Below are 14,122 nucleotides of genomic sequence, written 5' to 3'. Positions count from 1 at the left end.
TGTGATATTTAGTAAATTTTTCACTGCTAGTTGATAATTTATTAAAATAAAATATTATAAAAAAAGAAGATGGAATTATAAGCCCAAAATCTCCATAATATTTACTCGTATCGCTTTCTATTTTAATGGCGAGGGTGAGGGATAGGGATAGGGATAGGGAGTGTGGGTTTGATCTGCTATCGGCAGTCCACAAAGTCCATGCGTAGTGGGTGCATCAGTGCCGTTACTCTGAAGATTTATATACTACTTGTTCCTCCTGGTGGGACGTCGCCCACAGATCCTTTAAAGAGCGGTTTGTTTGCTTTACCTCCTCCTCCTATTGATTGGATTGTATGTTACTGTTAATTTTCCCCGGGGATAGATCTGTTCTGTCCATATAACTAACTATTCCTTTCTCTGATTGGGATTGGGATTGGTATAGGTATAGCATGGATCTAGTTGCCATCCATGCTTATTTATTATGCTCATCATTGTCTCCATGCTTCTCTAGCTATACTGCAACCCAGCAAAGTAATTTTTGCCATCCTAATATTAATTAATTGAAAGATTTGTCAGTCAGCGGCAGCGCTGTGGCCTGTTGAGTGAGATTATTATATCTTTGCTTGCGAACGGGACGGATTAATTTAAGTAAGAGGCCCAAATTAATTCTGGGCCCAAAATAGCCTCGTTTATACAAGCAAGTTAAATAAAAGCCCAAAGCCCACCTAAGGACATGGATTGCAAATCAAGATCAAAAAGTTAAAAAGAAGAAGAAAAAAAGACGGAAAGGACAAGAATGCCATCATAATGTGTGTTGGCCCACATGGACTCCTCCAATGGTTAGTTAACCTAGATATAGCACAAGTCCGCGTACCTTTTATTTTTATTTTATTTATTTATTTACTCTTTGAGATCTTGCCTCATCCCATCGCGAAACTGTCGCTCTCCTGTCTTTACACAAAACCCTAATCCCGCCTTCCTTTCCCTCAAAACCCTAACCCTCTCGGTCTCGGATCTTGATTCAAACCGCAGCGACGGCGGAGATGGCTATATATGGGTTGCCGCAAAGAATGCGGCAATATCATCTGTGAATCTAGGTAGACGCTCAGCATCCCCCTTGTGCGTTTTAATTCTCTCGTATATTTCGCGCTAGATTTTTGCCATATCTCGGACCTTCTGTCGCCGCGATGGAGAGCGGAATTCCGCCGGAGGCGGCGGCGGCGGTTGACGGCGTAGCGCCGGAGGTGGAGGAGGCTGCCGGCGATGCGGGGAGGTCGTCGCCGTGGAGGATGCCGCCGGATACGGCGGCTGCGGCTGCTGCGGAAGCGGAGGGGTCGGTGATGGGGGCGGAGTCTTGGCCGACGCTATCGGATGCGAGGCCGAAGGGGCCTGTGAGTGCTGGCCCGAAGGTGTCGGTTGCTGCTGCTGGCAATGTTGGTGCGAGTCCCAAGAATGGGCCGCCGCCGCCGCCTCCTGCTCATGTTCCGACGCAGGTTAGTTTTGTAAATTCTAGTTCTTAGGATGGATCTTGCAGGCGTCCCTACTAGTTCAAGGCATCTACTTTAGGGTTATTTATATTTCTTTGATTTCCAATCTTTGGTTCCTAAATAAAGATCACAATCGTATCAAGTTTAAACTAAAAGACAACTTGGGACCCCTACGTTTTGCCATTTGATTTTCTGTAGGCTAATTTCTTTACTTATACTAATATTATAAATATGCTGTGATAGACTTAGGTGTGTTTATCTGATATGTAGTGGAGAGAAGAAAGTAGCGGGAGTTTTTAGGGAAGTCACTTCTGATAACTATCAATGTTAGGTAAATATTGGAAGTGTTTGAAAGTTTGTAATTAATGATGACATGCATTATATCGAAAGGTGGGAAGTGTTGCTCTCTCCTTTTAAAATAAAAGTGAAATGAGACAAGTTGGGTTTTTTTTTAGGAAATTGGAGAATTCATTGCTCCCGCAATTTTTTTTTCAGACATTATAAAGTGGTAGACTTATAGAAAGTTATCACTTTTTATCTCTACTTTCTATTAACCAAATGCAAGCTTAGTGCATGTCAAAAAGTTAGAGTAGTTATATGTCGGGGAAAAAAGACAATATTGTGAAACCTTTTCTCCACCGACTAGTTTTGCTTCCTTGGCTTGGGGATGCTGAATGGTTTTAGAAAATGTAAATCTTCCAGTCTTTGTGTTTCCAATGCTACTCTCTTTCGAGTTCCTTCCCACTATTTGTGAGTTAAAGAAGCTTTCTATCTTTACCATATATTTTTATTGTTTCTAAGGCCTCACATTTTGGCTCCAGTTTAGTCTGAAATCGACATGTATTACTTATTGAGGACTTTGTAAATTATTATCAATTTAAAGCTAGTTTTGTTGGACTTGTTGTCATCGTTGATCTTTTCTGCTAGATAATTCAAGTTTCATATAGTTAGTTCCTTGTTGCCTTTCTTAGCATGCGTATTTTTTAAATCATGGTGATTAGTGCATGAATCTGATGCAGTCATGGGGCCCATCCAATGAACTATCATAAATAGTAATTTGAAACTTTGGTTAAGGTTATATTTGGTGAATGATAATGATGCAAAATTAATTCTGCACTAGCTTAGATCAATATATGATGCAAAAGTTGCAAACTTTTAATATTATGACTTACAGTTTTCAAATTATTTCTTGGTAAAGTGCCAATATATCATTTATATAGAAGCCCTAAAGTAAAGAAAGCTCCATGATACTGCCTTTGATAGCAATATATAGTCTAATTTGAACTAACCTTGATTACCAGGCTAATTTCTCCAAATTTTCTTATAGGACTAATTAGAATACCAGAAATATGTATATTTTGATCTCTAAGACCTTCTAAATGTAAACTGTAAAGTTTCAAATGCTCTCTTAGCACATTATGTATATGATGCAATTGTTCAATGCAAACCTAAAATAGAATAGTGGAAGTACAATATAAAGCCTATTGAGTAGGTTGAAATACATCAATTCTCGTTTCACCATTTAGTACCTAAGTTGGTAACTCTAATACTCCATTTAAAGTTTCTATTTTCTCCAAATAACATTTATGGTGTCTATTTTATCTATTATATAACAAAATACATCAACTTGGTTATGCTATGAAAGGTTGTCCACAACCTTAAATATCTTTGAATACTATTTCCTCCAAAGAGGTCCCAAGAACCCCCTTTACTTGGGTGGACCACGGATCCAGGACCAAAGTTGTAGCTTGAAGTTGGAAGTTTTAGACACAAAATCACGATTGACAAAATGAATTGATTCCTCTTTCTTTGATTAGCTTTTGAAACTTTGAGCGATACCTCGGAGGAGACTACGGGTTATTCTCCAGCAGATTATACTAATTGGGTCTCCCTGCTTGGTTCTGCTAGAAAATGAATCTTAAATTTTTAGCTTTTGTAATAATCCCCAGTTTCTTTTTAGGTTTAGTTGGTGTCTTCTTTCTCTTCCCTTTGTGAGATGATTACCTAATGGGGGCTACTATCATGCTGGGCGGACACTGATGTCTGTTTGCATGCATGGGGTTGTGAAATTATAGTTTATTCTGCATGTTATCTTGTCTATGGCTTTTTTTCAATTGCTTGTGTCCTTAAATTAGTTTGTTATTTTTGGACACTGCAGGGAGCTTTATTTCCTTTATGAGTGTTCACTAGCATATTAAGTTACCAACTAAAAGCAAAGATATATAATGGATATTATTTGACCACTCAAGTTAGAGGGAATGATAGTTAGTAGGAAAAATGAATTACCTTTTCTCAGGATTTTGGGCTGGCGGCGCTGGCTCTGTAATGAATATAATTGTTTTGTTATTATTCATTTTGGCTACATCAATGTAGTAATAGATCATATCTTTGGGTATAATGCTCACTATGCCAATTTATGGGTTCTCCATCAATCTGTTGTTTTATGAAGTTAATTTCTCTCTATGAAGTAAAGTGTTCTGCATTTCTTCTTAGGGCTTATGCATGGGGGGTTTCAATTCTCATGAGGTAATAACTTATTTCAGGGTTCTGTTGGCTTGCGCAAATCTGATGGATATGGAAGTGGTAATCCGCCCAATAAGCATCATCAAGTGCGTCCTCACAAACATGGGGCCAAGCGTAACCTTCCTGCAAATGGGGCACCACCATTTCCTGTACCTTTGCCCTACAACCTTCAGGCTGGGCAACCGATGTTTTATCCTGTTGTACAGCCTCCACCTTTATTCATTCATGAATATGCCTACCAGACTGGCCCTGTGCCATTTCAGAACAATGACCCTCACATTGTGAAATCTGGAGGTGAACCTCCTAGGCCACCTTTCATTCCAAATGGACAAGCTGGAGGAAACAATGGAAACAGAATGGTGCCGCCCCCAAGAGGAGACCCAAATACTTGGCACCCCAGTCCTGGCAATTCTATTAGTAGACCTCATAATGCTCATGAATCTGCTAACCAATATAACCAACCGTGGTGCAACCAGCGGGCATTTGGTCCTAGACATCACATGAATATGCCACCTGGTATGGGACCTAGGGCATTTGTCAGACCAATTCCACACTTTGTTGGTCCTGCTGCTGGATACATTAATAGACCTGCTTTCCCTGGTAATGGTTAGTAACTTAGTTCTACATAATATTGATTACAGTCATTTGAGGCCATCTACTTTTCTCCTTTTAATGTCTAATTATATTTGAATGCAGGTATTGCTCCTATGTATTACATGCCTGCCGCTCCTCTAGAAATGATGAGAGGTCCTCCTCGTTTTATTACACAGCCTTGCCCTCCGACATATCCAATTTTGACATCTGAGGAAGTAGAATTGAGAAGTAAAATAGTAAAACAAATTGAGTATTATTTCAGGTGATTTTATATTGATATATTCCAAATTTCATTCCTTTGGTTTGACAGAGATAGTCCATGTTGTTTTGACAAAAAATTATTAGTTTAACAATTGAAATGCTAAAGTGCTCAACATGTATCTTTTGTTGCCAATTGGTTATTCTCACTGTAGGTGACTTTCATCTAGTGTCAGTAGTCCAGTCTCGGCAATATGGAAGAAAACTCATGTCATTTCTACAGGAAATTTGATTCATTTGATCTATGTGATATGCATTTTCTCTCTACTATTTGACCAATGTGGACTTGCATTCTTTTCTTATTTTCAGTATTTTAGCTTTAACAATCATCTTTTGCAGTGACGAAAATCTGCAGAAGGACAACTATTTGATCTCATTACTGGATGAACAGGGATGGGTTTTGGTATCTAAAATTGCAGACTTTAATAGGGTATGTTTTCTTTGAAACCTTGTGTTTGGTACAGTAGTGATAGAACTTTCACAGGGTAATTATTCATGAAACGAGTGCAAAGGACAAGTCACAAGCAGCTTACTAAATAGAGTATTTCCCTTTACAGGTCAAGAAAATGACAACCGACATACCTTTAATTCTTGATGTCCTGCGGAGTTCAAGTTTAATAGAAGTTCAGGTTTTATATCTGTCATTTAATAATATGCAATTTTCCATGTCTCCTTTTCTCTATTCCAGTTGTATCAAAATTTAAAAAATCTAACTGTTCTTTAGTTGCTATTATGGTTTGGTTGTCACAAGTCTCTTTAAAATTTTATTGGTAGGATGACAAAATAAGGAGGCGTAATGACTGGTCAAAGTGGATTCCACCTTCACTATCATCCGTTTCTGTGGAGGTCCAATCTCCTGTCAGTATGGAAAGGAATATAAGTGGCATCTCTAATGAGTGTGCTGGTTGTCAAACCACCTGCAGTGAACAAGATGAGCATTTACCCTCTGTAAGTTAACATATTCTAATATAAAAATAAAAGTATTTTATAGTGTAACATTATGAAGGTGCAAACTGCTAATGAACCACAGGCAAGCAACAATAGTAACATGGAGAGGTCTACAGAGTTAGCTTCTGCACCAGCTCCAGAAATTGAAGAAAAAGAACCTTGTAATAGATGTAACTGTTCAGCAAACCAAAATACAGTTGCAGCCATGTTTGCTAGCAACAATACTTGCATCAATACTTCTGTGAGTTCTGAGCATTCACAGGAAAATGTTGCTCTTTCCACTAGTAGTGATACTGAAATTAGTAAAATAAATGGACAATCAAAGAGGAGACCCGACATGCCAAATTTACGAAGTTTCTCTAATGATTTCGTGGCTGAGTCATCTGGCTTCAGTGGGGATCAAAGCACATTTATGCTTGACGAGGAACTAGAATTGGAGCAGACATCTGTTAGAAAAGACCACCTCTGTTCAAATAAAAGGTAATTATGTGGTCATTCATTTGAGGCCTGCCTTGATTTATCTCTTATGTCTCTTATGCCAAAAACTGATAAGTCTTGAAAAATCTTTTTGTCTGTCTTGCTTCTTTTTAAGAGGAATGCGATGCATACCAAGAAAACTTGTCGGTTGTCATTATGAGTGCTTTCAGCACTCACCCTATAGAAGACCGAAGAAGAAATCACAATTAGTTGAATGAATTCATAAGATATCATTGTAATCACTTGCACCATGTTATAAAGTCCAGAAGAATACTAGGTTTTCTAATATTTTTCAATGTTCATCACATGTAATGCAGATCATTTATGCATTTTCTCATGTGGATGACTGCAGATAGAGTACCATATTGTCATATAATAGATGAAGAAGTACCAGACATTGGACAAACCACATTCTAGTGAACTTAAAACATGTTTCCTATTGATTGTAAAAGATTAAAATGTTGTGCAACAGGAGGATTTTCTTGTCTTTATCTGTGTGTGCGAGCATGTGTCCATTTAATATCAAAAAGATACCAGGTTTAGAGCCTTGATGTCAACAACGAAATCTTACAGATATTGAGATGTACTAGTTATCCCTTTCTTCTCTTCTTAGGGCTTTCATGCATTACTTTTATACTACTGAGATCTGGTCCTGCTACCTCTTTTTTCTTGACATCTTTATTTTCAGAATAATCTTTATATATCTAATTTGTTCCAGCTACAAGCTAAGGAGCCCTGTTCTTCAAAGACAGCTGCTTAAATAGGCTACTTAATTTTCCCTCTAAGCTTTTGTAATTTTGTGCTCCTAATTTGCTTTGAAGGATTAATTGCAAAATCTTAATACTAGCAATGATCATGTTATCCGAGCTTTTTATTTTTTTATTTTCAGTTTGTCCTAAATATGTTTCTCAATTATTTGGAAAGATTAAATGATTATAATGACAATGGCAAAGCTGATGGCACGTATATTCAGGCAGTAAATTTTTATAATGGTTTCTAACAAATTTTACTTGGGAAATCCCCTCCCTTTCACTATGATGTTCTTTAAGCAGGGTTGATGATGATGAAGATCAAATGGATGTAAATGACCAAGATGTGCATAGACTAATAATTGTAACACAAGTAAGACTTTGATACTGTTTTATAGACTTTGCCATTGAGTATGTTGATTATCTCCCTCTCCTTTCATTTCTTCAAAATGTACAAGATCATAAATTACTTATAAATTCCCCATGAGCTCCATATAGACTTGTAATTGTTGCATCATTGCATATCAAGCATGGTTCTTCACTGGTTATTTTTTGTGATATTCTGATTTTTAAGTGCTCGGTGAATCATAACAAAACTTTCTTAATCTCTCTGTTGCTGAAAATATTGGCATGTAGTGCAAGTGAAGACATAAATTCAAAATACTGATACTTGATACCATGCTGCATAAAGAGATGCTATAGAAGGATGTAACAATATGGATTGTTGAAAATGCAAAGAAACAGAATCACTGAATGTAGGTGAAGGAATTAGCAGCTGAATTCATTCCAGATGTTTTTTATATTTGATTTTCTGCTTAAGTTCACTTGAACCAATAGAATTTAATAGGAAAACCAGCTGGCAATAAGAAGAAGCTGAAAGGGAGGACATGATAAGAGATGAATATTACTTTTTTGTTCTATTATTTGGATGTTCAAAATGTGTTCTACTAATATTCAGAATCTTTGTTTTTGTCTGTTATAATTTTAACGTGAAAAGGCACAAACTTCTAAATATTCAGAATCCTCTCAGTAACTGAAATGACTGATTTCACTTGATTAGTGAAGCAACCTAATCAACTGAATCTGTGAAATTTAGAAGCTAGAAAGATAAAAAGAGAAGAAGATCTAGGCAATCCAGGGTCTATGCTAAAACCATATTCAGCAGCCTTCTTTATTAGATGCTGTGCATAATTCAAAACAGATGTATTTGAAATTTGTACTTTTTCTTTCCACCTGTTACCATTTAGCCTTTTTGAATTTATATGTATGTATATCTATATAACAGTTCTGGTGAAAGCAGAATTTTCATCATTGGGTTTTCTTGTTGTTTGAATTAACTCATTCAGCTTAGTAGAACTCATCTACTTTTTCAGTCTACAAACTGTTTAATGAAATCTGCTATATACAATTTTGTGGGTAAATAAGTAGTCACCTTTATGCATGTGATAGTAGTAGTTTGCCTCGATAATGAAGTCCCTTTTCATCTGGGTTGTACACAGGATATCAGGATAGACAAAGATGATATAACTGGCTTGAAAGAAACAGAACCAATTTCGACTGAGCTTGCATCTGCTATCAATGATGGCCTTTACTTTTATGAGCAGGTGACAACTTATTTTTACCTTATACATAGTGGATAATGTTTTAATTTGAGTAAGTTGGGTACACTGGGGCTAGATTTGTGTGGGTCCCCTCACCTAAACCACTCTTTTCCATTTCTTTCAAATAACTGTTGTTTTTTGCTCATCATGTTATCTTCTGGTACATATGTATCTTTTGATGAAACGAGACTTGCAGGAGTTGCAAGCCTCACGCTTCAATAGCCGAAGAAATAGTTCTGTGACAGAGATGAGAGATGGAGACTCTAAATCCTGTACCTTCTCAAGTACCTCTGTGAATTCAAAGGGGAATGTCTCAATTGCTGGAAACAATGGCTCTGAAGAGAATGGACCAGCTATTACTCGAAGGCGACAAAATAAAGGCAATAGCAAGTTGCATTCCTCACATAAACAGCGCTTATATCCAAGTAATTTTAGAAATCATGCCAACAGCCGCAATCGTTATGGAATTGTATCGGAAAGTCCACCAAGCAACTCAATCGGCTTTTTCTTTGGGTCAACGCCCCCCGAAAATTATGGGTTAGAGTGACTTATTAATCTTGTTCCTGTGGCCACCTGATCTTAATCTATTTAATGATTCATTAATTGTCTTTGCAGACAAATATCTTCAAAGCTGAGTGGTTCTCCCCATGGTATTCTTTGTGGGAGCAGTCCACCCGTGGGATCTATGCCAAAACCTTTCCCACCATTTCAGCATCCAAGTCATCAGCTTTTAGAGGAAAATGAATTTAAGCAGCAGAAGTAAATGGCTTTACTAATTTCTAATGATCATACATTTTGGAGTTCAATGTTTTTAGTTTTAATCTTTATGATAATTATAAATTGAAGGTTTTTTTTTCTTCCTTGATGAAGGTATCTGAAATTTCACAAGCGTTGCCTTAATGACCGTAAGAAATTAGGAATTGGCTGCAGTGAGGTGAGATGCAATTTGGTGCTCTAAGATATTTTTTAGAAATATTTGAGGCAAACTCATATTCTTTAGTTTGGTTTGGTAAGTTAGTGAGGTTTTCTCAAGAACTCTACCGGTTACGTAAATTATCTTATTTATTGAATGCATGCTTTTGTTTCTCACACTTCACATTGACTCATAAGAGACATTATTTTGTTTACTGACAATGTAAGATCTACTTGAATGATATCTTACATTTTAGGGCTACCTGGTTTGGTGTATTTTTGGGCCACCTGGTCTGGGGTATCTCAAATGCCACATTTACAGATATAGCATGTAATCTGAAAATCATCTTTTGGTTCATGGATCCCGCAATGTAGTCCCTCTTAAGTGTCAAGCTAGATCATAAAGGTACAGTATTTCAATGCTCATTGAGACAGAGAGGAGCATAAACCTAAGGTTGCTGCTTCCGATGTCTTCCAGTTTGGGGCTATAGATGTAGCCTATTGAATTCGTGAAACCATGTGGTCCCTTTGTGTTCTCCGTTGTTAGTTTGTGCACATCATGCTTCGAAAATTTGGATTTCCATTGTCTCTTAGTTTCCATTTTTTAATCTTGTCATATTTTCTAGGAATCTACCTTATGTTTACTTTTTTCCTGTGAGGTTTGGGCCTCTATTAATGTAGTAATTGAATCTCCAGGAAATGAACACACTTTATAGGTTTTGGTCATACTTCCTGAGAGATATGTTCAACAAATCTATGTATAATGAATTTCGGAAGCTAGCACTGGAAGATTCAGCTGCTAAGTATAATTATGGACTCGAGTGCCTCTTCAGATTTTACAGGTATTTTGTTATCCTTCTCCTTGTACATGTAACTAATGGTGTACTTATCACTGTTTGATGCATAGCCTTATTTTGCATGTGTATATATGTAGTCTCTTTTGGATCTTATTCTATTATATTTTCTTCTAGTTATGGGTTGGAGAAGAACTTTAAAGAAGATTTGTATGAAGATTTTGAGCAGCTTACGTTTGAGTCCTATCAGAATGGCAATCTCTATGGCCTTGAAAAATACTGGTAACATCTTTGATTTCCTTATGGTTTATCAATCTAGGATTTTCCATTTGTTTTGTTGTTTTCATACCTTTGCCTCCTGTTCTTCTAGTTATGAAAATAAGTGCTATAAAGCTCCTATGTGGAGGAATTTACTGATCACTCATCCTCAGGAGATAATATGATGATATGCAAGCTTTAGTATGTTTATTAACTACTATTACTGCAATTGAGACCTGCTTAATTATGCATTGCAAATTACATAGTATGTTGAAACCTTTATTCACTAAACTGTGAGATTAGCGTTCTTTCACACTTCTTGAATAACTTTTAGTCTTTTACTACTTATGCCACTTCAAGTTACAAAAATATTATTACATTAGGACAGGAGCTACTACTATCTCTTTCTATCAGCAGAAATCATCCTATTTACTGTAGAGTTATACCTAATTCTCAGAGCTAGTGAAATCAACTCTTCTTTGATTGCTTGATATGCTTCTCTACTCTATACAAAGATATTCTTTAACTTACGAATAAGGTACAACCACAATAACTCACCCACATAAACATGCTGACATTTTGCTTGAGAACTAATATGTTCCAAGTAAGAATGGCTCTTATTACTTTTAAGGTTTAACTTACGATGAGTTAACTTGTTTGTGCGCCAGGGCATTTCATCATTTTCGAGAGAATCGAAACAGCGGCAAACCTCTGAGGAAGCATCCAGAGCTGGACAGGCTACTTAGGGAGGAATACCGAAGCTTGGAGGATTTCAGAGCCAAGGAAAAGGCAGAGAAAGCGGCAGGGAAGGAGTCAAGTATTAGCAAAACTAGCAGCTCAAATGAGAAAGAGAGAGATCACCACGTCTGTGGCTGTAGTTCTTCTCGTGGGAAGTAGACAACCTTAATTGGGTGGGAGATAATTTTGTTTCAGTAAAGAGAGGGTTTGAGTGGCCATATCTGTGCAGATTTTGCGGTCTTCTGCCAGCGTTGGTGGTGGAGGAATTCTTTTTCCCGTCCATCTCGGATTTGTACATAAGTTAAAAAAGGAACATAATAATGAATAATCTGAGATTGTGGAAAATTGAGCAATAATTGGGCTTGGAATTCATCCATGCTATAATTATTTTTTAAGTGTTTTTTATTTTTATTTTTATTTTTTTGGGGGGGGCGGTGGGGGGGTTACTTATACTAGTTCAGGGGAAAGGTAAATGCAATATGACCCTTGTCGGCCAATGACTTAGGAACGAACAAATTGGTGCTTGTAGGAGCACCACTGAAGCATGAGAATGGATAATTGCTTCTTTACCACTGCATGTTTGGATCTACATGATCAGGCTGACCACCTAAATCGATTAGATCTGCATGCTTCTGCTGCCACGTTTATGCTTGGAATTGGTTTTGATATAACCTTCTCTCTTTCTTTCTTTTCTTTTTCTTTCCTTTCCTTTCATTTATTTCTTTTTTGGTTAAGAAAAGTAATTTGATAGAATAGGTCCAGGTTTGAACAAAATTCAGAATGCTGAATAAGAGCAGAAAGTTATATCATGATCTAAGGGGACTTGGCCTATTGAATATAGATTATCTAAGCTATTCTGATAGTTTAATTTGATATACCATCCGGAATGATCACGTATTTTTGCCCAAAGAGATGCATCGAGCCTTATCACATTTCAATGTGATATAGAGTATTTATTTGACGCTTTGTTTTATTTTGTCTGTATACGCTAAACTGGAGCGTAGTTCAATTCAAGCATTGTTTTGGTGGAGTTCCATAATAGTGCCACAAATATATCTACCACATTCTGACATTGTAGTCTCACTGTCTCACCCTTTATTAAAAACACATACATAGGCAGGAATTGAATTTCTTTCTCCTTTTCTTAAGTACCATTTACATAATGAAATGTGATTTACAAACCATATGATATATATAATGAGTTACGAAACTTATAGTAAGTAGATGAAGAATGAAAATGGCCGGTAATATTACATCCGTATAACATAACGATAATGAATAATATTTTACATCAGTAGTGTGTTGCATTACCGTTTGAGAATTTGCCTGATATTATAGATGTCCACGATTTGAGATTCGACTAGCATAAAACTAACTAAATACTATTCTGTAATTTTGAAATAAAAAATAGCCTAAAAATATATCATGCTTCAGACAAATATAACAAAACGATAATGAATAGATGTTATATTGTTATACATTGTTTTATCATTAGAATATCCATCATGTATAACATATTTGCAATCTAAAATACAACATGCATGTGTATAACAAAGAACGATCCAACCATTTTAGAATCTAATAAAATTTTAATTCATTTTACATATAATTAATAATAATTGGCTTACCAATTAAAATATTTGTGTACGTGTACATCTTTATAAGGTTGCCTTTCTGGACTTTCAGGAAAATATATATTTTTTTTCTTTCCTTTTTTTTTAAAATTTTTTTTTTACAAAAGAAAGGAGGATATGAAATTTTGGTAAGTGGAGATACCAAAAGCCAAGCTCTTGATAGCCCATGCCCTCACTTTTCAAGGGATATCTCTAAGAAGGCAGGTGTTGTTTTTTTTTTCTGTTCCTTTTAAAGTACCGTATACATAATTAAATGTGACTTGCAAACCAAATGCTAAATATGTTTACAGAATGAGTTAGGAAACTTATAGTAAGTAGATGAATAATAAAAGTAATCGGTAAATATTGCATTCTTATAGTATAACGTAACGACAATGGATAGTAGTTATATTAGTTGATATTATACATGTCCGTAATTTGAGATATGACAAGCATGAAAATGTTTAAGAATTATTTTTTAATTTTAGAATAAAATTAGCCTAAAAATATTAGGTGCATCCGACATAAATAACGAAACGACAATTAATAAAAGTTATATTATCGTACGCTGTTTTACCGTTAAAAAATCTATAGTGTACCACTTATCCGCAATCTGAAATACGACATGCGTGTGTATAATTAAGAACTATCCAACATTTTAGAATTTAGTTTAATTGCACCTAATTGACATGAAATTTAAATCCAGTTTCCTTTTACATAGAATTAATAATAATTGACTTATCAATTAAAATATATCTCTACATGCATGTACATCTTTATAAGGCTGCTTTGTCTATACTATCAGAAGAATATGATTTTTCTTTTTTCTTTTTTTTTTTGTGCAAAAAGAAAGGAGGATATGAAAATTTGGTAGGTGGAGATACCAAAAGCCAAACTCTTGAAAGCCGGCCCATTACCCTCACATTTCAAAGGGATACCTCTAAGAAGCCTAGTAAGTGCATGGCTGCAACCAATATATTCCCAGTGCCATTGGTGGCCAAAACTATATACCTTCTGAGCCAGGTGTTTGAGGACACCACTAAACGTTAAAGCGAGTGCTCTCTCACCACTTTGTCTCTTTCCTCTTTTAAGTCCCACCCCCCCCTCACCCTTAAAGGTGAACAATCCATGAATAGACTGCAGTTTCTTCCTTCTCTCTGAGAGTGCTGTGAGGAGGCATAACACCCAGAT

The 14,122-nt window shown here is 36.2% G+C and overlaps 1 protein-coding gene across 3 annotated transcripts; it reads left to right on the top strand.

The window, feature by feature from the left end:
- The first annotated feature begins 909 nt into the window (after positions 1 to 909).
- Positions 910 to 11,663, top strand: LOC140781761 (la-related protein 1A). Of its 3 annotated transcripts, XM_073127949.1 has the most exons (16): positions 1,028 to 1,186; positions 1,451 to 1,472; positions 4,010 to 4,595; positions 4,686 to 4,845; positions 5,181 to 5,271; positions 5,399 to 5,470; positions 5,616 to 5,789; positions 5,872 to 6,269; positions 7,319 to 7,388; positions 8,515 to 8,619; positions 8,813 to 9,153; positions 9,232 to 9,375; positions 9,487 to 9,550; positions 10,225 to 10,370; positions 10,500 to 10,604; positions 11,249 to 11,663. In XM_073127949.1, the coding sequence occupies exons 1-16, from the start codon at positions 1,167 to 1,169 to the stop codon at positions 11,475 to 11,477; spliced, it is 2,727 nt and encodes a 908-aa protein (XP_072984050.1). In that variant the 5' UTR covers positions 1,028 to 1,166; the 3' UTR covers positions 11,478 to 11,663. The 3 variants fall into 3 exon arrangements, with proteins under 3 accessions (XP_072984049.1, XP_072984048.1, XP_072984050.1); XM_073127948.1 differs by having other exon boundaries at positions 910 to 1,472; positions 4,010 to 4,589; XM_073127947.1 differs by having other exon boundaries at positions 910 to 1,472.
- The last annotated feature ends 2,459 nt before the right edge of the window (positions 11,664 to 14,122 follow it).

The sequence above is a fragment of the Typha latifolia genome, chromosome 2 (assembly GCF_019914945.1).
Source record: "Typha latifolia isolate L0001 chromosome 2, TyphaL0001v2, whole genome shotgun sequence".
Classification (NCBI taxonomy): domain Eukaryota; kingdom Viridiplantae; phylum Streptophyta; class Magnoliopsida; order Poales; family Typhaceae; genus Typha; species Typha latifolia.
The sequence above is the reverse complement of the archived record's forward strand: the minus strand, read 5'-3'. Positions and strand labels throughout refer to the sequence as shown.